This window comes from Lathyrus oleraceus, chromosome 5, assembly GCF_024323335.1.
Source record: "Lathyrus oleraceus cultivar Zhongwan6 chromosome 5, CAAS_Psat_ZW6_1.0, whole genome shotgun sequence".
NCBI classification, from domain to species: domain Eukaryota; kingdom Viridiplantae; phylum Streptophyta; class Magnoliopsida; order Fabales; family Fabaceae; genus Lathyrus; species Lathyrus oleraceus.
In genome coordinates this window covers 574,902,838-574,924,850 of record NC_066583.1, presented here as the reverse complement: position 1 = coordinate 574,924,850, position 22,013 = coordinate 574,902,838, and the positions used below count along the sequence as shown (strand labels likewise).

Sequence of the window (22,013 nt, the reverse complement as noted above, 5' to 3'; positions counted from 1 at the left end):
ATGCACTTCCTTCGAACTAGTATTTTGTATCAAATTAATTTGAAATCAAGCTTAATCTTATGCATGTATTTAATTTCATTCTTTCCTTTAATTCTAGCGTGTTCCATCTACGTGTCCTCTTATTCTTTCTTAATATTTTTTTAAGCTTCTCTTTCACTAAATCAGATAAAAAAACTATAAATTAAATTAGATTAGAATGTCGCAATAGTTTTTTCAAAAAAACACGCTTTAAATGATGATGTAGCTTTTAGACATGAAACACACTTTTTTTTTTTAAATTTTTAAATCATACTTCAACAATATTTAATCACAATATAATTTTTTATTTTTTTTATATGATTTTATAAAAGATATTGAGTAAAGTCGAGTTCTCTGTCTTTCTTTATCCTTTGTATCACCACAAAGCCCCTTTGAAAAATTAAAATATCAATCTATACCATACAGTAAAATTCATGCAAGTTACTTAAGTTACCATTAATTGGTGAATAATGGTATGGTATAATAATTGATCTAAGAATATCATTTCTGATAAAATAAATATCAATCATTTAAAAAATTTCTAAAGAAATATATAACTATTTTCTAAAATTATAAAATAATATTAAACATATATTATTTAATAATAAAATCTCTGGATTTTGAATGAACAAACTAAAAAAAACTTGAATGCAACACACTCTCACTCCCACTTCCCCCTCTCTGCATTTCCCGCAAACAACAAGAAACCTTATCTTATCGCCAAAATGTTCATCATCCGCCGTTTCCAGAAACCTCCTCCCCCCACCGCCGAAGACCCAACAGCCAATTCCGATTCCGACTCATCCTCCTCCCCCGACTCAGACCCTCTGGATGAAGCCGAAATCGAAGCCTACCTCAACGCCTACCGCATCCAAAAAACCGAGGAGTCAGCTGCCGACTCCGATTCCGACTCAGCCGCAAACTACAAAGACACAATGGAAGCTTTACAATCCGCTCCGGCGAAGAAAATATTAGAAAGAAACGCCCGTTTGGCTGCTGACAATTTCAATCCATTTGATTTCCCTCCGGATAACGAGGATTGGAGAGAGGAAGATTTGAGAGAGCTTTGGGATAGTGGGAATAATGCCATTACTGGTACTGGTTGGGACCTTAATTTGACTCCTCCAGATGATTGGACTCATGTCCTGACACAGCTTGACGACGGGAAAGATCTTCCTATTGCTCCTTTTTATCTTCCTTATAGGAAACCTATTCCACCAATTCCTAATAATAATAATATTTCTATTAAAGGTCCTGAGGGTGTTATTGAAGAATTTGATAGGATTGAAGAGTTTCTCAAATGGGTTAGCTATGTTTTTGAAGATGGTACCACGTATGTCAAAATTTATTTTTATATTTCTGTGACAATGCTCCTTTTGTTTGTTATTTATGAATGTTCTGTGATGGTAATTTTTTAGATATGAAGGGACTGTTTGGGATGATGTTGCTCAAGGAAAAGGTGTTTATTCAACTCAAGATGGATTTGTCAGGTTTGTCTTTGCTCCATTGCTAAATATGCGATACAAGCCGTCTGATCTTGCTTGGATGGTGGTGATTTTACTGACTGACTGTGGAAAATATGTGATAAGTTGTCTTGGTTCCTCATTCTAAAGCCAATTGGGCTTGATTTACAAACAAACTACTGACAAACAGATGACTTGAATATTTGGTAGAGGTGGCAAACCAAGCTTTTGGTGTTGGAAGAGGCTTTGATTTTGTATGAGTGAAACTTAGTTAGAGGGAAGGACGAAAAATGAAATCGAGAATATTAATTTAACTGTGGTGTCTAGTGTATTCTACATATCACTTGGAGAGGTTATGTAATCAACCAATGCATAAAAAAGAGTTACATTATTTTAAATGAATTACATCTGAAAATAAGTTGAATAACTGTCTTTGAATTGGAAAACCGCACATTATACAAAACTACGGGTGCAGAGGAAGAGTCATTACTTTTTCCTTTTGAGGATATAATGCATAAGATGGTCATGTTTTCTGTGGTTTTCATCATATCTTTGTATGTCAGTACATCATGCAACTCTTTCTTGGCACGGGTATTTCACAATGTATTTTTTTCTCATAGGTATGAAGGTGAATGGGTTCGAAACGACCCAGAGGGTCATGGTGTTGTTGAAGTTGAAATACCTGCAATAGAACCTGTTCCTGGATCCGGGTATGCATCTCTGAAGTCTTAGATTGTGCCGTAGTTTGAAATTACATTAAATTGCTTGTAAACAAAACCTTGACTGCTTTTATGTCCTTAGGCTTGAAGAAGATATGCGAGATGAGGGGAAGATTATAAAAAGGGATTTTATGTCCCCACAAGAGAGAGAATGGCTTCGTAAGGATATTGAAGATAGTTATCGTCTTGCAAATGGACGACACGACACCCCCTATCATGAGAGGGATGCATGGGTTAAGGAATTTGGAGAAAAGCCGTAAGTTCAATTATAGATTCTTGCTTTAGACATCACACATGTTGCATTGTCTCTTGTTTGCTTCTCTCTGATACATTGTTACGGGTCTGAAAAATAGTTTATATTTTTGTGCCCAGGGAAAAAGGTCGCTATCGTTATGCTGGTCAGTGGAAGCATGGGAAGATGCATGGATGTGGTGTATATGAATTTAACGAGCGCATCATATATGTAGGTCCATGGATCATCTATAGTTTTTGTCAACTGTTAACCCCAATCAACAACTTCCTTATTTTTCATATTTTACAAAAAAAGGGGAAGATGAAGCTGGACTTTTAAGATGAAAAATAAAGATTTAATTTATATACTCTTTCATTTTACATGTCAATTAATTATAAGAGTCATTAAAAGCATTAAACTACAATCATATACATGATTGCTTCTAATCTGTTGACAGTGTAAAACTTTGTACACTAACAGTGTTAAAATAAACTAAATATAATTGCAAAGAATAATATGATTTCCTTTAACTTTCTGACAATATAAAAATTTTAGCTCGATATGTTACAATTTTAAGTTTAAGATGTCCCATCTGTATTATTTATTTGGTTGAACCTTGCTACTAAATACGAATGTTGGGAAATGCTAGTCATCTTCAACATAAGGAAAAATTCATTTTCATCTTACTTGGTTCACGCAGAAGCCCTATTTTCTTGCATACTTACATTATCTGTGCATGTACAGGGTAGATTTTATTTTGGAGAAATATTGGATGATGATGAGGGGTGTGATGACGAAACTTCAGCGGTATTAAATACTCTTCACCTATGAAAATAATAAAATAATATTTGATAATCTAAGAGGTGTGGCAATATCTCATTCTCTGACACTGTCAATTTCAGCTGCATGCTGGTATAGCCGAAGTTGCTGCTGCAAAGGCTCGCATGTTTGTGAACAAGCCTGATGGAAGTATGATGATGTTTTTTCCAATACAAAATTTTATATTGAAAACCTTACATTCATGTTTATTTTGGTCCTGACTTTCCTTTTGTCTGTTTATAGATCCATTCATTAGCATGTACTATAAATTAAGGTATAAAGGTTATATTCCACAATCATCTTCTTCCTCCCCCATCTCCTCACCATTTAAACTTTTCAATACCAGTTAAGATTTAAGAACACTCATCATCCAGTGTTCTTTTCCAGTTTGTGGCTAAGTCATGCTATAAAGACCAATTAGAACTTCACATCATATTTATAAATACCACAGGTATCATGGCTGCAACTGGAAATAGGAGATAAAAACCTATTCACCCTCGATTTCGAGGGATATATATATATATATATATGATATTGGCAATTGCTTTGTTCTGCATGTTTCCTACACCTCAACTCAGTTTTCAAGCTAGTCCTTTTTGTTACTCATGGTTCTTGCCTTTTGAAAGGAATGTGAGGGAAGATTTGGGCCAATCGTTGGTTAATGAGGGGACTAGGCCCAATGAGTGGGAAGTTTACGATAGGAAACGTTACAAGGGAAGAAAAGTTGCTGAGCTGGCAATATGGGTATGGCATGTTGAGTTAGTTATATAGTTTGGGAAAGGGAGAGAGGGTGAAGTAGAAAATAACTTCTGTTATAGAAAGAGAGTGATCACCAAGATATTCTTGGCCAGGGAAGCCTTTTTTATTAGCTTTGAGGACTGATATAATATCCTTCTGTCAGAATTTTCATTTCCATTTCTGTTATTATTCTTCAGGTTGAATACAAATTACAGATATTATTCATCATTTTCTGCTCTTAGCTCTATTACCTTTGGTCTACCTCTGTCCTGTAGCAGTATTGTTCACCCTTTTCGGTTTTCTGTTTTCTGTTAGGCATATATTTTTTAATACCAATTGGCAATTATATATATGCTTTTATAGTTTAGTATTCATTTTAGGATTTATACATTAATGATTTAACTTGTATATAAAGTCCTAGGTATAGAAGCCATGCTACTACCCTTATCTCACGATAATGGTTGAGTTCGCCGTTCCATGCTGCTTCCTGGATGCTGGGATGGATTCATACAGGGATAACCAGGGGTTAGGGCCCCTCTCCCCAATACAATTTGTTCTATAAAAAATATATTGTTATAGATTATTTATAAGAAATTAAATAATGTATACAAATGACATTAACATGTAAATACTAGTAATCATTTGAGAAAAAAAGTAATTGAATATATCTACATATGTTGGTGCTTCGTGAGTGTCTAACATGACATGTGTAACAACAAACATACTTTCAGTCTAAATTGTTTGTCCTAAATAGTATATAATACTATTATATATTATACCAACATCACGTGGTAGGTGCAGTAGATATTTAAGCCCCTTAATTATTTTATCGGAGATTCAATCTTTGATCACTGATTAACCCTTGAATTATAGATCATAGTTATATCGAGACATCAGTCTCCACAATGCTCTTCATTTTACAATGTTTTAAAATTAAATTTGTTCTAGCCCCTGATAGATAGATTTTTGGATCTGTTTCTACCTGGATGGAGGACTATGCATCAAATCGCAAATATGTAAAGGATCAGATTTACCACTTTACCATTTGACTCTCATCTCAACTATTAGAGATGGTTTATCATGCATGTTGATTATTGGTGTACTTATAGTCTTTCAGCTTTTATTGTATGGTTGAAAATTTATATCTTGTATGTTTCGAGACAAATCTCTCCTTGTTTCATTTTCCTGATTGGCACCATTCTGTTTTTAATCATGTTATTTTCCATTTATCATTTGCCATTTTGTTTGTGCAGTGGTAAGAGAAAAGAGAGGTCCACATAATGATCCACAGCATGCTTACTTGTACGAAGGAGAGGATGCATGGATGGCGCCTGGTTTCATTAACCAATTTTATGAAGTAAGGCTTACTGGAAAACCTTTACCATAGTGCATTGCTTATTTTCATTTTAAGCGAACGAAATTAGGCATGCATATGGTTCTGTTACATTACAGGTCCCTGATGACTGGAAAACATATGCACATGAAGTCGATCAGGAAAGAGAAGGGTGGTTGAACTCTTTCTATAAATCTCCTCTAAGGATACCTATGCCAGCTGAGTTGGAATACTGGTGGTCCAAAGGTATTTAGCACCCGTGTTACAGTTTTTTTTTTGTGAAAAATTTTATTTTAAAAAAAATCATTTTTTGAAGTTTTGATCCGTTTGTTACAGGTCTTAAAAATATTGAATTATTGAATATCAAAATCATTTTTTTATATTCTGTAAGAAACATGGCTTATTTTTTCTATTCTTCTGCATGAACAAGTACATAATTAGACACTAAGAGTTTGTTTTAAAAAAAATAATTATTCTTCCTCCAAATCCTTGACCAGAGGAGAATCACGAGCTTCCTGAATTTATCCTCATTAACAATGAACCCGAGCCTGATCCCGAAGACCCATCAAACCAAATATACACTGAGGATCCTCTCATCCTTCACACTCCAACCGGAAATATTATCAATTATGTCGAGGATGAGAAACATGGAATACGGATGTTCTGGCAACCCCCTTTGAAAAGAGACGAGAAGGTAGACCCGGAAAAGGCTGCGTTCCTTCCCCTTGGTTATGTTGAATTTTTCGGGATAGATAAGGAGGAAAAGAACATTGAAAAAGTATCCAAGCCGTGGTATGTAAAAGCGAGAGAATGGGCTGAAGCAAAGAAGAAAACTAGGGAAATGAAAAAGGAGGCAATTGAGAAACAACTTGAACTTATAGAAGCTGAAATATGTATGGAAGAAGCTATTGAGGATATGGAAGAGTTATTGCGCAGAAGAGAGAAAGAAGAGAAAATGAAGTCTGAATTGGGTTTGTCAGATGAAGATGATGCAGTATCTGTAGCCAAACAAGATGGAAAAGCTCGAGTAGATGTGGAAGAGGAAGATGAGGAAGAAGACGAGGATGATATTGCACCATCGAGTTTTGGGTCAATTGAGCCGGAACAAAAGACAGATCAGCAGAAGGAAAAACCTGGCAAACCACCCTTTTCTTCATCTTCGTTAGCATTTGCTTCTAGCAGCCTTATCTCTGCGGTGAGTTATGATTTTCTACTTTTCTTTTATGCATGTTTTATTTTAGGACTCTTTCATTATCTGTCTGCCTTTGATGAAACATGCAAAACCCTTATTCCAGTATTCAAAGAGGAAGTGTGTTTGGATGAGTCATTTTAATGAAGGAATGTAATGTTTTAACGGAATTTAAAATGATTTGGACAAAATTCATTGTTCGAATAAAAAAGATGAAGAATCATTTTAATGAAGTATGTTTGTTCAAGTTAAGTGTTATGATTTTGAAATGATACTTAAAATTAAAGAATTTCAAGTTCCTTTCATACTCCGTAGAATTGGAATGTCAACTTATTTAATGTTATTATTTCAAATTTTGCAAATTCTTCACTATTTTTCTCAAAATTTTAAAACCGACCCTCAAAATTTTCAAAAATTTGCAAAGTAGTCCTTAATTTTTAAATTTTACAAATTGATCCTTTAAAATTTAAGAATTGCAAATTAGTCTTTAGTTAATACTCTATTCAAAACAAAAGAATTTAAAAATAAATGGATTTCAATTGAATCATTTGAATTGCTTAGAATTTTAAATTCGTTAAAAATTTCCAATTACTTCATCCAAACAAACTCTAAGAGGTGTTATTTTAACACAAATTTGACAACAAATTTCACAAAAATTTATATGGTTAACACAGTTCAAATGCATCATGGTACACTTTTATGCTACCAATTTTTGTATTATTCTTTGATTCAACAATGTATCAAGTTAGCTTATAGGTCATTTGACTTTGTTGTGAACCCTTGCGTGTCTGTGTGTGTCGATTTTTCTCACAATTCAAATTTAAATAATCACACGAGGTATGATGAATAATATTCATTCATATTATTGTTATATTATTCATATTATTGTTATATTATTCATATTACTGAATGCTTGCATCGCTTTGCAAAGGAGCAAAACATATGTCCTGTTGGTCATCCTATTTGCACCTCATTTCTTGAACATTTTATTGTTATATATTTGGCTTGTCAGGTTCCATCCAAGCTGCAACAATCATTTACCTTCTGGAACAAGGTTGGACCAAAACCAGCTTTGGTTCCTCTGCAGCGCATTGATCGCACCAGCGAAGTTGCTTCAGTCAGTTTTCCTCTGGTGACAGGCCAAAAGGGTAGGTTGAATGCCACGGGTAAAACAAAGGAAAAAGTCGAGGCAAGAAGTTATTTAGGTGGGAAATTTCTTGAGGTATCCTCTATGTCTAAGACTCGATCATGTTATATGGCTTCTGCAAGTTCAAAGAGCAACTCAAAGGAGCAGAGAAGGAGTGGTAATGCGTGGTTGCATTCGGCACCAGAGAGGGATTTAGACAGCATACTATCTTTGAATTCAATTTCTTCAGTGAACAATTTTTATCCAGATACCCAAACTTGATTTCAAATTTAATTATTGATGGCCATTTTGATTGTTAATTAAGCCTTAGTGTACCAAAATATGAGCGAACATTGGTTCTGCCCCGGCATAGAGACGAAAGAAATTAGAACTGTGCTGTAATGTTTGTCTTTCAAAAATCTGAAAAGCATCTGCTGCTGAATACTTGCCTCCATTATCATTTTGCACCATGTTTCATTTTTTTACACAACTTTTAACACTGCTTGAGAGTTTAGGAGTTGAGAGCAGGGGGCAAAGACATTTGAAAAAAAGTGGATGAAGCGAAAATAATAGAATTGGGAGGGAAATATTTGGTAGAGTTTATTTTTTCTTCATAATACAGTCTTTTTAGTTTAGAACAACTCAAATATTGTATTGAAGGAACGTTTACGATTATATAAATAAATTCTTCAAATTCAATCTATATTATAATACTATTAATATTAAAATATATTAATAATAAATATTTATCTATTATTCTATATAAGAATACATTTAAAATAAAATTAAAAATTTAATTATTTTTCTCTCAACACCTCTTTCTCCAAAACTTTTCCATCTACTTTTCAATGCTCTCAGTTTGAGCTTAAAATTCCAACAAATATCTAATAGTGTGTTTGAATGAAGTATTTTAATAAAGGAAAGTAGTTTTTTTTAAGGGAATTTGAAATGATTTGATCAAAATTTATTGTTTAAATAGAAAATATGAAGAATTGTTAAAATAATATAAATTTATTATGTATTTTATTCACGTTGAATTTAAGAAATTTAAAATAACATAAAAAAGTAAAATTTCAAATTGTTTCTTTACTCTATATAATGTGTTAAATTATTTATTATTAACTTTTTATATTTTGCAAGATGGTTCTCATATTTTATGAAAATTTTAAATTCACACTCAAGATTTTTAAAAAACTGTAAATAAGTCCCTAATAATTTTCGAATTTTATAAATTGGTTCCTTCAAATTTTCAAAACTTATAAATTGGTCTCTATTTTTTATATTTTAAATTTGACCATTTTTTTTTAAAATTTATAAAAATATGACTCAAAGAATGAATCGTTTTAATACTACATTCAAACAAAAGAATTTAAAAGTGAATGAATTTCAATTGAATAATTTGAATTACTTAAAATTTTAAATTCCCTAGAAATTCTCAATTACCTCTTCCAAATACACTCTAACAGTTTGTGGGTAACCAAGATGTTATTGTTGTTGGCCCACTACACTTAGATGAAGGGAAATGCTCTTTTCACCTTGATGGTGCCTCCGATACATTTTGAAAACCCAAAAATATCTTCATGCATGCATCCGGAGATTCATCTTCGGACACACCAAAAAGTACATCAAATGCGTTTTTCTAATATTCACCCCAATTTTAAAAAAATGGTCCAGAGATGCATCTATGTATATTATTTAGGTATATCCGAAGATGCATCTCCAAAATACCCCATGCAGTCATTTATATGATTTTGTTGTTATTCACACAACTGATTTAGATAACAAGTCAGTGATATTTCTAGAGAGACATCTCCGAAAATGTTCAACATGATTTGATAAAACACCACCTTGCATGAGCTTCTTTTTCATGCTAAAAAAGAAACTCTATTCCAAAACCCTTAAAAAACTTTCTCTCATTCTCAATCAAAATTTTAACACTAAAACATCATTCTTGTATTTCGTCATTTCAAAGGGAGCAAAATAAGTTGTAATTGCAGGTAAAGGTCATTCATTTCATATCTCATTCCTTACATTAATCTTGAATATATGTTGAAAAATGGACATTGAATCCGGATATGCATCTCCGAACGGGGTTAGGTGTAGTCCAGATGTGCATCTTCGGGTTATCCTGTTAGTATGAATTTTAACACATTTTTTCTGTTATTGGTGGTAATAGATATGATGCACCTATTGTGAACGTGGATGTTAAACCGGATGAAGTGAATGATGATGTTCAATTGGATGAAGCGAATGATGATGTTAAACCGGGTGCTCGACGAGTTGCTGTCGAGGTAGATGTTTGTGCATAATTTACAAATAAAGAAATGTTTATTGTTCGTGAACATATACTACAATGGGTCCGTAGGGAGGACGGAAAATTGAGGTTTGACGTTGTAATTGGAAAGCCCCAAAATGGTCCAGATAGAATAAAAGCATCTGTAACAATGATATGCGAAAGAAGTGGTATGTGCCAACCAAAGATTATGCAGTTGAAACGAGATGACATTGGATCAAGGAAATCTGAGTGTTAGTTTAAATTGAGTGGATACTATATGGCGGATGAGACATGGAAATTTAATGTGATTTCCGGTATACATAATTACGCCTTGCATGACAAGTTAGTCGGTCATCCCATTGTATGTCTCCTTGTGACGGAGAAGAGGGAATTTGTTTCAAACATGACATTAAACACGTTGTCACCGAAAAACATACTCACATATTTGAAACGGAAAACACCTCTTAATTGTCCAAATATAAAGCAAATATATAACATGCGTGCTCGAGACAACGAGGCCGTAAGAGGACTAAGATCTGAGATGCAACAACTCTTGAAGCTTTTGGATGATGACCACTATATTTCGAGGTACATAGTTTGTGAGGATAAGTTACTGATCGAGATATATTTTGGAGTCATCCCGATTCCGTTAAGTTGTTCAACATCTTACCCTCCATGCTCATAATTGACTCAACATACAAAACAAACAAGTATAGACTTCCACTCTTGGAATTTGTTGGTGTTACTTCTACTAATATGACTTATTCAGTCGACTTTGCATTTTTGGAATCTGAAAAAGAGGATAACGTTACACAAGCTTTGGAAATGTGCAAGGATATGTTGAAGGACCAAGAAAACATGCCTCAAGTTATAATCACCGATCACAGGCATTGCTGTGTTAGAACACCATTTAAAATGCTCAAAAACTAACATAAGATACACATCTTTTGGTAGGAGTATTACCGTGTTAGAACACTGTTTCAAAGACGACATCCTTTATTGTCAATTGGTTGGCAACGTATCTCGGGAGAATTTGAAATTTATTTTCGAGGTAGCCAAATGAGTGGATAAAACATGTTCAAATAGATTAAAGTATGGATGTATACTTAGGAATACTTATAGTCTTCCACGAGTTTGTTTAATTTCAAAGAAGCTGAAGTTTGAGAAACCAATTCGTATGGACGAAGTTTGAACTCACTAGATAAGGCTCCGTTTTGATGATGATTGTATGATAAAGGATGATAAATCAAACATATCTATCATGACCAATGGAAAGTGATCAAAGAGAGTTTCACGAAAGATCATATGAAGATATTATAAGAATGTTGCAACATCCTGAACCACCTATTTTTAATGACACGTAATGTTAAATTTATATAATATTTATCTATGTAATGTTTATTTTGACGTTAATTTATGTTGGTTTTCCATTCTGCCCTTATTATCTGTCTATTTCGCTGTGAACTAACAGAGCATATTCCAGAGATGCATCTCCGGAAAACTCACAGACTAATGAACTAAGGGGGGTTACAGATATGCATATCCAGAATGCTCATAGACTAATGAACTAAGGGGTGGTTACAAAGATGCATCTCCAAATCAATCTTTTGTTCATACAAAGATGCGTCTTTGGATCAAATTTTGACAAAATTAAGGGTTTCTCACCATTTTTGTCTTAGTTGTGTGTGGAAAAGGTATGTTCGGAGATGCATCTCCGGATGCTGGGATATTTTTGTCTTTTCATGGTGGTGGGAGAGAACCCCTAAGGGTGGAAAGAGGAATTCCCTAGATTAAAAACGTAGGTGTCTCAAGATATTTTTATAGTTTAAACTGTCTGTGTGGGATTAATTTTGACATGTTTGGTTTCTTTAGAATTGATTATGTTTTTCAGAATTGATTCTAATTAAAGCTAAAATTTGTAGTTTGAGTCTAAGCATGATTTTACGCTTAAATTTACTATTCAATTCACTTTTTTCAAGCATTTATCCAAACATAAATCACATTACCTTTAATTCACTTAAAAAAACATTTTTGAGTGAATTGATTCTATAAAATTGATTATGGTAAAGTGAGAGAGGCTCCACCTCCTCTAACAGAAGAAGCCGACAATATCTTAGTAAATTCATTCTTTTTCAAAGGTTTTTTCTCCTCGACAATAATAAAATTCCCGATCCTGTGAGAGAGGCTCCATCTCTTCCAACAGAAGAAATGCAAGGAGATGTTAGAGGCTTATTTTTAGATTCCAGTTTATCCAACTATAAACAAAAGCACGTTCTAAATTCAAACGAAGTTCCATCCTTTCCAATAGTTGCTTCAAGTCAAAGTTTCAAACAACCCCCGTCACAACCACAAATTCCTGGACCGGAGATGTTTAGAGGCTCTAGAAACTCCAAGCAAACATAGGCATGCAAGGAGATAATGACTTTATTATTAGTGTCTATAACTTAATGCAACAACATAATACACATCTCTTGGTCGAGAGAGTCCTTAGAATTTAAGAGAACCTACAATACGCCCCACTTAGACCGATCACCACGCAAAATAGCTCCATGCAACAATGAAAAAAGCACACCACAACAAATCTCCATTGATACTACCTTTTTGAACCAAACAACTTATAGATCGCCAGATCTTCCATATATCGAGATCGCTAATCTTTTCCATATAAGTTTGGATGTTAAGGCGATAATCATACTCCCCCGAAGGACGTCAACTGTAACAACCTACTCCAATACTAGACAGATAATTAAATAAAACACGTATAATACATAAATCCTTCAAGTAGTATGCTACTCAAACATCAACAAACATACATGAACCACATAGATGAAGATTGAATCATTTGATAAGCAGAGGAAATTATAACATAATTGGCATAAAAAGCCTCAACAATAATAAGTTTGAAAAGTGGTTCAACAACAAAATCAAAGGAAATATATGCAACATAGAACAAATAAAGAACAACTCGTTCCCCTCGTGTTACATATCAGATTGACTCCAACTATAGACTCGACCGGTAGACAATTAAAGAGGAACAACACCATCCTCTAAATCAAGCTCCTATTGAGGTACCTAATTGTCTATACTCTAGAGGAGGACATATGCAAAAACATAAAGGGGTGGGGGGGGGGGGGGGGGGTGAGAATATGTTCAAATAATAATCGATGCACAAAACAACTAGGGTAAATTCACACATCACAAACCATACCCATATCAAGCATGCACCACAATATCATGTATTAATATTTCACCCTAATCAAAATCTGTCACCAATCACAATGTTATTAATCACATTTAAAATCACACAAATCCATACAAGAGTATTCAACAAGACTCAAACATCTCATATGCACAACATTTATGTAATGCAATGCAACATCGACTCAACTCATGCATGAGGTACTGACTCAATATTTGGTTTTTCATACGAATCGGGGGCCTCTATGAACCCTGAGCCTCCACTTTAAGCTCCAAACCCCCACTCTGAGCTTGGGACAAGTTACTAGTCCCTTTTGAACTCGTGACTCACCTCCTTCACAACAACAACAATATATGATGCATGTCATATAATAATGTAATGAAAACAACATAATAATGAATACAACCCCACTCTGACTGTAGACAATCATACAAAAATACAACATAACAATGAATATAGCCCTACTACTGATTGTAACAATCATGCATTCAACGCGTCACCTATAGTTCTCACTCCAAACTACTCATCTCAACAATTCATCAGCAAGCATGTACAATAATTCACATAATTATACTTGCATTTCACAACATATATTCACACATTGAACCTACTTCTACACATCACCTAAACACATTAGCTTATTTTATTGGACATAATCAAACAACAACCAATAGTCGTTGGAATAGAAAAATGGAACAAAAAATTGACACAAAACAACATCACTGTATTGTCATCTTCTCTAAGCGAGTACTGCAGCTCGCTCGACGAGCTTGTCCAAACCTGTGAAACCAAAAGCGTGATTCTGTCTATGCAACAACCTTGCAACTCAAACCTCCAATCTAAAAACACCCAAACATCCCAAAATTGATAAATACATATTTGTCATATATTATCATGTTGATTCTCATCGATTTAACATGTTATTCCATCATTTAACCACAAAAGTTAAGATTCATGATCATTCACAAGAACTCCCCAAATCCAACACAAACACTTCATTCATGAGAAATTTAGCATAATCAACAAACCATATAACATCAAACACGAATATCATGTTAGTTCATGGCATAAAATCAGAATCATATTCATTAAACTCATCAAATAATCAATCAAAAGAGAAGGAATAAAACCTATTAGAGATTACGGGAAACCTCTCTATCCTTTCATGGTTAAGGTACCCTTAGATGAATAATCCCCCCTTACCTTGAAAACCCAACAAAATAAACAAGTAAGTACTCATAACGTTCCTTTTTCCCAAGCCCTAGCTCTCCAATGCCCCTTTTCTCAATCTTTTTCACGTACTGACAAATGCTTTAAAAACCCTTATGTTATATTTCTCTTAAAATATATACTAACCTATTTAAATTTCATTTAATTAAACTTTTGGCCCAACTAAACATAAGCTTATCTCCAGTAACCACCTAATTCTCTTAATTTACAAAGTCTTCTCAACTCTTCATATTCTATCAATTTCTAATAATTTAATTAATTAAATCCCACCAAAATTAATTAATTAAGCACAATTCCCCACGAATTCCATCATCAACTAAACACATCATAAATCACATAAATAAATTTTTAGATAAATAAATTAAATAAATCAATAAATATTTAAATAAACGACTAATTAAATTAGGATGTTACTACTCTCCCCCACTTAAAGAGTTTTCGTCATCGAAAATTACCTAACGGCAAAAGCTCTGAATAAAACTCTCTCATCCTAATCTCGAGCTCCCACATCACACTGCCACCAACATAACGTCCCTAAACAACTTTCACTGAAGCGATCTCCTTGCCTCTCAAGTGCTTCACTTCATGATCCTCAATCCTCAACGATAAGGTCTCAATTGACAAGTTCTTTCTAACTTGTATATTGTCTAACTGGATCACATAAGACATATTAGGAATGCACTTCCTAAGCTGAGACACATGAAACAAATCATAAAGATTTTAAAGATACAATGGTAACAAAAATCGGTAGGCCACCTCTCATACTCTCTGAAGAATCTAATAAGGACCAAGAAACATGGCGTAAGCTTCTTAGATTTCAATGCAGAATCGACACCAGTTACCAGAGTAACTCTTAAGAACACATGGTCTCCCTTATAGAACTCAAATGTTTTCCTCTTCTTTTCATGATAGCTCTTCTGGAGACTCTACGAAGCTTTAATCTTTTCTTGGATCATCTTGATATTCTCATTAGCCTGCTGAACAATCTCAGGTCCAAGCATAACACTCTCACCAGAGTCACACCAATAATAAGGTGTCCTACACTTCCCACCATACAAATCTTCAAACAGTGCCATTCCAATACTAGAATGGAATATGTTATTGTAAGTGAACTCAACCAACGATAAGTAAATGTCCTAGTTACCCCCTGCTCCAAAACACAAGATTTGAACAAATCCTCTAAATATTGGATAGTTCTCTCTATCTGACCGTCAGTTCATAGATGATAAGCAGAACTCAACTTAAATTTAGTACCCGTTTCCTACAAACTATTCCAAAACCTCGATGTGAATCTCAGATCCCTATCTGACACAATACCCAAAGGAATACATGCAAGCTAACAACCTTCTCAATATACAACTCGACCAACTTCTGCAAAGGATAACTGATCTATATCGGAATGAAATGAGCCGATTTAGTCAATCTATCCACTATAACCCAAATTTAATCATTCCCTTTAGAATTCTTAGGAAAACTCATCACAAAATTCATAGAAATGCTATCCCGTTTCCACTCAAGAATACTCATCGGTTGCATCATACCCGATGACGTTTAATGTTTAATCTCCGACTTCTGACAAGTTAAACACGCATAAACGAATCCGACTATATCCTTATTCATTCATGGCCACCAAAACATTTTCTTCAAGTCTTCATACATTTTAGTAGCACCAATATGAATACTCAGACCACTCATATGACCTTCCTCAAGAATACTCTTCTTAAGTTCTGGTACATCAGGTACACAAACTATGTCTATGAATATTATAACACCATTCTCATCTATTCTAAAATCCACCTTTTTAACTTGATTGATCAAAACTAACCGGTCAATAAATCCCAAATCGACTTTCTGTCCTTCTCTATTTCTTTAAGGATACCACTAGTTAACCTCAACATACCCAAATTCACATTGTTCGGGATCCTTTCACACAACAGACTCAAATCTTTGAATTTCTCAAATTAACTCCAATTCTCGAACCGTAAGCATCGACATATGCAACTACTTTCTACTTAAAGTATCGACTACGACATTGGCTTTACAAGGATGATAACTCAAACCAAAATCATAGTCCTTCAGAAATTTGACCCACCTCCCCTGCCTCATATTCAACTCTTTCTCATAGAAGATATACTTCAAACTATTGTGGCCACTAAACACTTCAAATCTGAAACCAAACAGATAACGCCTCCAAATTTTCAACATGAACACCACAGCAACCAATTCTAGGTCAAACACGTAGGATAATTCCTCTCATAAATTTTCAGCTGTCGGGAAGCATAAGCCACAACTTGACCATTCTAGATCAACACACCACCTTTTCCCATCTTCGAATCATCACAATACACAACAATAAATTCACTTGGACTCATAAAAATCAAAGTTGGAGCTGATGTTAGCTTCTTCTTGAGTTCTTGAGAACTCTCGTCACACTGAACACTCCACACATAAGCTTGACCCTTTTGAGTCAACTGGGTCAAAGTCAATGCCAACTTCAAAAAGCCTTCGATAACCTTATGTAGTAACCAACCAAACCAAGAAAACTTCTGATCTCAGTTACAGACTTCAGAGTTTCCCATTGCACTAATGCATCTATCTTCAATAGATCTACTGCGATACCACCACTAGATATCAAATGACCAAGGAAACTTACTTATTTCAACCAGAACTCACACTTATATAACTTTTAATGCAACTTCTTATCTTTCAAGGTTTGCAACATAAATCTCAGATGCTCCATATGCTCTTTGTCAGACTTCAAATTTATCAGAATATCATCAATGAACACAACCACAAACTGGTCTAAGTACGGGTGGAATATTCTGTTCATGTACCCCACGAAAACTTCTGGTGCATTAGACATACCAAACGACATCCTAGAATACTCATAATGACCATATCTCAATTTGAACACAGTCTTCGGAATATCGTGTGACTTCACACGAATTTGATGACATCCCAAACCCAAATTAATCTTACTAAATATGCAAGCACCAACCAACTGATCCATCAAATCGTTAATTCTAGGAAGATGATAATTATTCTTGATAGTAACCTTATTCAACTGTCGATAGTCAACACACAACCTCATACTACCATCTTTCTTCTTAACTAACAACAATGACGCTCCCCACGGTGAAACACTCAGTCAAACCAACTTCTTCTCAAGTCGACCCTCTAACTATTTCTTTAGCTCTCTCAGTTCTAAAACAAACACTCTATAAGGATCCATCAACACAAGACTAGTACCAGGTATTAAGTCTATATTAAACTCTACTTCACACTATGAAGGCAAATCACTGATGCCATATGGGAACACTTCAGAAACTCACACACAATAGGTGAAGGTAGAGAAAAACAAGAAAGGGGGGTTTGAATTGTTTTCACTGGAACTAAAAACTTTGCAATGCTACACAGACAAAAGTAATAACAAATAACACAAAAGTTTATCCTGCTTCGCTTGAAAGTCAAAGCTACTCCAGTCCACCTGGCCAAGGTGATTTCGCCTTCAATAAGGACTTAATCCAATAATCTATAAAGATTACAACAACCGTCTAAGGGTTCAACAATCTCTTAGGCCTCTCAAGTCTACAGACTTTACAAGTCACTTGAGGTATTACAACAACTATTAAGATTTACAAGAGTGTGTTTGGTGCTTCTAGATAAGCAAGATAAACACGATTACAAACAGATGATCAATGATCACACTATGAGCAGCAACTCATGTGTGATAACTAAATTATACAATGACAAGAATTTAGTTATGTGATTCAAAGTGTATAGTGGAATTCTTGTGTGATAGCTTCGTATCTTGGTATGATGATAGTGAGACCTTTTTATATTGCTTGGAGATGATACCGTTGGAGAAAATGTTAATTGTGATATCTTGCCAACAATGGGACTTAATGACATTGATTTTCTTGTCCTTTGCATAGAAGTCTTGGAGTGTAGTCAATACTATCCATATATAGATCCATACCATGCTTAGAATACTTCTTTGTTAAGTTTCTGGATTTGTTCAGTCAGATAATCTGTTGGTCGTGAATCAGAGTGAGCGAGTTTAGAGTCTTTAAGAAGCACTTGTATTCTTCAGATAGTTGTTTATTGAGTAGTCTTCAGAGTCAGTTTGACTGATCTTCAGATAGAGAATCTCTATATGTCTTCATATGTAGAATCTTCAAATGTCTTCAGATGTAGAGTCTCCAGAGTCTGCAGATGAACTTTAATGACATATTCTATATGTTCTTTTATCAGAATCGTTTGTGTTTCTAGTCAGATATGATTTGTTTATTTCTGGATCAGCTGCTCCGGACTTCGTTAGTTGTCACATATTGTTTTCATCAGATTCATTTTTCCTTAGAACCTTGCACACTTAGAGAATTTTATTAGGGTACTAAATTGTTTCATTCTTTATTATCATCAAAACATAGAGATATATTACCGAACCAAAATCTTGTTCTAACAATCTCCCCCTTTTTGATGATTGTAGCACCTCAAATTTGCACCTATCATTGTACATACATTTTCATTATTAGGTCATTAACATTTAACATAGTCCACTGCATAACATTGCATTGTCCTTTGCCCCAAGTGCAAGATCATCAGACAGATTAGGTCAAACTGGTCAGGAGATCAGTCAGTCAAGCAAGCAAGTACAATTTCCAAGGAGACAAGGCCCTAGGGTTGGTCCAACTTGTTCACATGACCTAGGGGTCCTTTTGGAGTGTTTTGGTCAAGGATTGGATGTTCAGAAGTCATCAGTCATGGCTCAGTTTGCCAGAAACCCTAAAAGTCAACTGTTGGTCAACTGTGCATTTAATCAGTGATTTGATGATGGAAATTGGTTTGAGAGGTCTCATTCATGTCCATATAAGCCTCATATAACATGTCAAACATCATCATGGAAGAATTTGAAGCCAGACAAGAAATTTCCAGAAATAGAAAGTTGACCTGTAATTGGAATTTGCCAAAAATGGAAAGTCTTGATCCTCAAACTTACATCATGATACAAGCTTCAAATGAATTTTTGCCCAACATGAAAGTTGAAGATCTTGTTCTCCCATTTCCAAAAAGTCCAAGAACACTCAATTCTCATGTATGGTTGGCAAGTTATGATCAAATCATTTTCAGAAATTTTTGAACTTCAAAAGGCCATATCTCTCAAACCATTTGGCCAAATTGGGTGGGGTTTTTTGCAACAAGTCACATTTGATGCCCTCTTTCCAAATATGTCATCATCATTCACCAAAACTTCACCAATCAAAATGGCATTTTTGGACTTGCATGAATTAATTTCAAGTGAGGTTGAAAAATGAGTTTCAAAATTAACCACTTCCAACCAATTCTACCAATCAAATATGTTTAGAATTGATGTTTTGGATTTGTCTAGGCCCAAATTCGAGCTACAGCCATGCACATGCACCATTTGAGTGGAAATCACCAAATTAGCAAAAACACTCAAAATTAGCAATTCCAATTACCACTCACTTAATCCCAACTTAGCTCCACTAAGCATCATATATATTGCATTTTTCTGCTGAAAGAAACCCTAGAAGCAGCAGCCTCCATCATTCCAAAACAGAACATCTCATTTTCTCTCAAATACCATTTTCTCATTTTTGCATTTTCTGACCAAAACCTCAAAAGAACTCGAGCTATTCTTGTTGGTCTCATCATGTATTAACCATTTGAAAGCTGTTGCAAGTGGTAAATCCCAACTGTAAGCACAACACACGACTGTTTCATCCAAGAACTCATTAATGGCAGATTTGGTCTGAGGTCGTTTCAAGGGTTGCTGAGCTAAACTTTCTTCACCATTCACCTTGTGGGAGCTAGTGGAGCATCTGTTTTGAGCCAACACATCCAAATAACACCTGTTTCATCATTTTCTTCAAGATCAAGTTAAGATGCAATTGCCTTGGGGAGATCAATACAAATTGATTGATGCTTGTTTATTTATCATGACTAACTTGTTTGTTTTATAGGTTGCTTAGCTCACATGCTTTGAGCCTTGTGCATTGCACATTTAACTGACTATGTTGTCTGTTGACTTATGCTGTTTTGTTTTAACTTTGCGTCTGGCATACTAACTGTGCTTGACTGATTTCAGGTACTTTAGTTGTTTTTAGTTCCTTGTGAACTTTGCTTTGCTTTGCTTGATAAGCAATTTGCATTGAGGTATAACTTCTTTACTTCATGTAGTCTGGAAGACCTGGCCTGTTACTCGGCCAGGCAACTGTCTGAAGTCCTCCTTAAGAGGCAATGTTTGTGATTGTTTACAATTTGTCCTTGTACATATTTAAAGACCTCCTAAGTGAAGAGGCATTGGCAGACACAAGGGATGTGCAATCCATCCCCTGCTATTCTGTGTGTCATCTGTTTTGCTCACACCACTGTGTTGATGCATTGCAGGTACCAACCCAAGATCTTGTACAGTTGTATAGTTGAGTCAGTTTCAAATGTGTAGAAGGGTTCCTACTTTCTGAACCCACACATTCTTGTCTTAAGCTCTCCCAGGCCAGGGATAAGAGCTGTGAAGTCCTATCTTCACTCACCTTTCATCTGCTTCACCTTAGCCCCTCAATGGCAAGGTTAAGAGCTAACACTACCCAGTTCCAGTGGTTTGTTTGTTGAGGTTGATATGACCCCTCGACTAAAACCTGACCTTGTTTGAGCCCATTGCTTGCATATAGAGTGTGCTACTTGTGCTTGTGTGTTTGCTTTAGCTTGCTTCCTGTGCAAGTTAGGTTTAATTTGACTTGCTTCCTGTGCAAGTTAGGTTTAGTTTGACTTGCTTCCTGTGCAAGTTAGGTGTGGCTTGCTTCCTGTGCAAGTCATGATTAGGATAGGCTTGCTTCCTGTGCAAGTTAGCTAGAAACCTTAACTTAGGGATGATTTTGCATGATAACATCTAGGCTCGAGTCGTAGTCTCCCTAGTTGTGTCTCCCTCTGTTATCTGGTTAGGCTAGTCCTTTATCCCTGCGTAGGGGAACTACGTCGCCCTGATCCTCATACCAGATGAGGTACGTAGGCAGGAGATGAGCTGATCTCTCCGGGCGCCCTTTTTCTTTTTCAACCTTTTTGTCTTCAACCCCTCTGTGTGTGTTGTTGTGTGCTTGGAAGTTGATGTAAGTCCATCGAGTGGCATTCGGGTTCCAGTGTGGGTGTGTTTTGGTTTGGATGCTGATGTAAGTCCAGTGATTGGCATTCGGGCTCCACGTTTGCCTTTGCCTGTGTTTGTTTGTGTGCGTGTCAGCCGAGCTACGAGTGCTCTGATTCTCCTCTCGTCCGATAAGATACGTATGCATAGGGTGCGATACCCTAGCGAGCATGTGTCGTTTCCCCAGTCCGAACTACTTCGACTCTGATGTCTATGCCTGATAGACTAAGTAGGCCCAGGATGCGATATCCTGCCGAGTCAGTCTCTTTTGTTTTCTTGTGTCTCTTTCAGCCAGTGTGTGTGTGTTTGAGCAGTGTTTAGGAACCATTTTCCTTTCTATTGTGCGTGGATCCCGTCGAGTACGACGGATGCGTAGGGATGCTAATACCTTCCCTTCGCATAACCGACTCCCGATCCCATTCTCTTTGGTCGCGAGACCTTTCCTTTCCCAGGTTTACTCTGAGCGTTTCCTTTCCCTCTTTTGGGATAAATAACGCACGGTGGCGGCTCTGT

The 22,013-nt window shown here is 35.4% G+C and overlaps 1 protein-coding gene across 1 annotated transcript; it reads left to right on the top strand.

Moving 5' to 3' along the window:
• Nucleotides 1–641: 641 nt before the first annotated feature.
• On the top strand, nt 642–8,091 carry LOC127086585 (protein TIC 100). The gene is made up of 11 exons (XM_051027367.1): nt 642–1,351; nt 1,437–1,508; nt 2,102–2,191; nt 2,283–2,456; nt 2,573–2,663; nt 3,177–3,239; nt 3,335–3,401; nt 5,243–5,346; nt 5,442–5,568; nt 5,820–6,517; nt 7,524–8,091. The coding sequence occupies exons 1-11, from the start codon at nt 744–746 to the stop codon at nt 7,917–7,919; spliced, it is 2,490 nt and encodes an 829-aa protein (XP_050883324.1). The 5' UTR covers nt 642–743; the 3' UTR covers nt 7,920–8,091.
• Nucleotides 8,092–22,013: the final 13,922 nt, after the last annotated feature.

Excerpts from the sequence above, each read along its gene's own strand:
- LOC127086585 (XM_051027367.1), top strand. The coding sequence starts at position 744 with ATGTTCATCATCCGCCGTTTCCAGAAACCTCCTCCCCCCACCGCCGAA. Across the intron at positions 2,664-3,176 it reads TTAACGAGCGCATCATATAT|GGTAGATTTTATTTTGGAGA; the intron begins GTAGGTCCATGG and ends GTGCATGTACAG. Across the intron at positions 5,569-5,819 it reads GGAATACTGGTGGTCCAAAG|AGGAGAATCACGAGCTTCCT; the intron begins GTATTTAGCACC and ends ATCCTTGACCAG.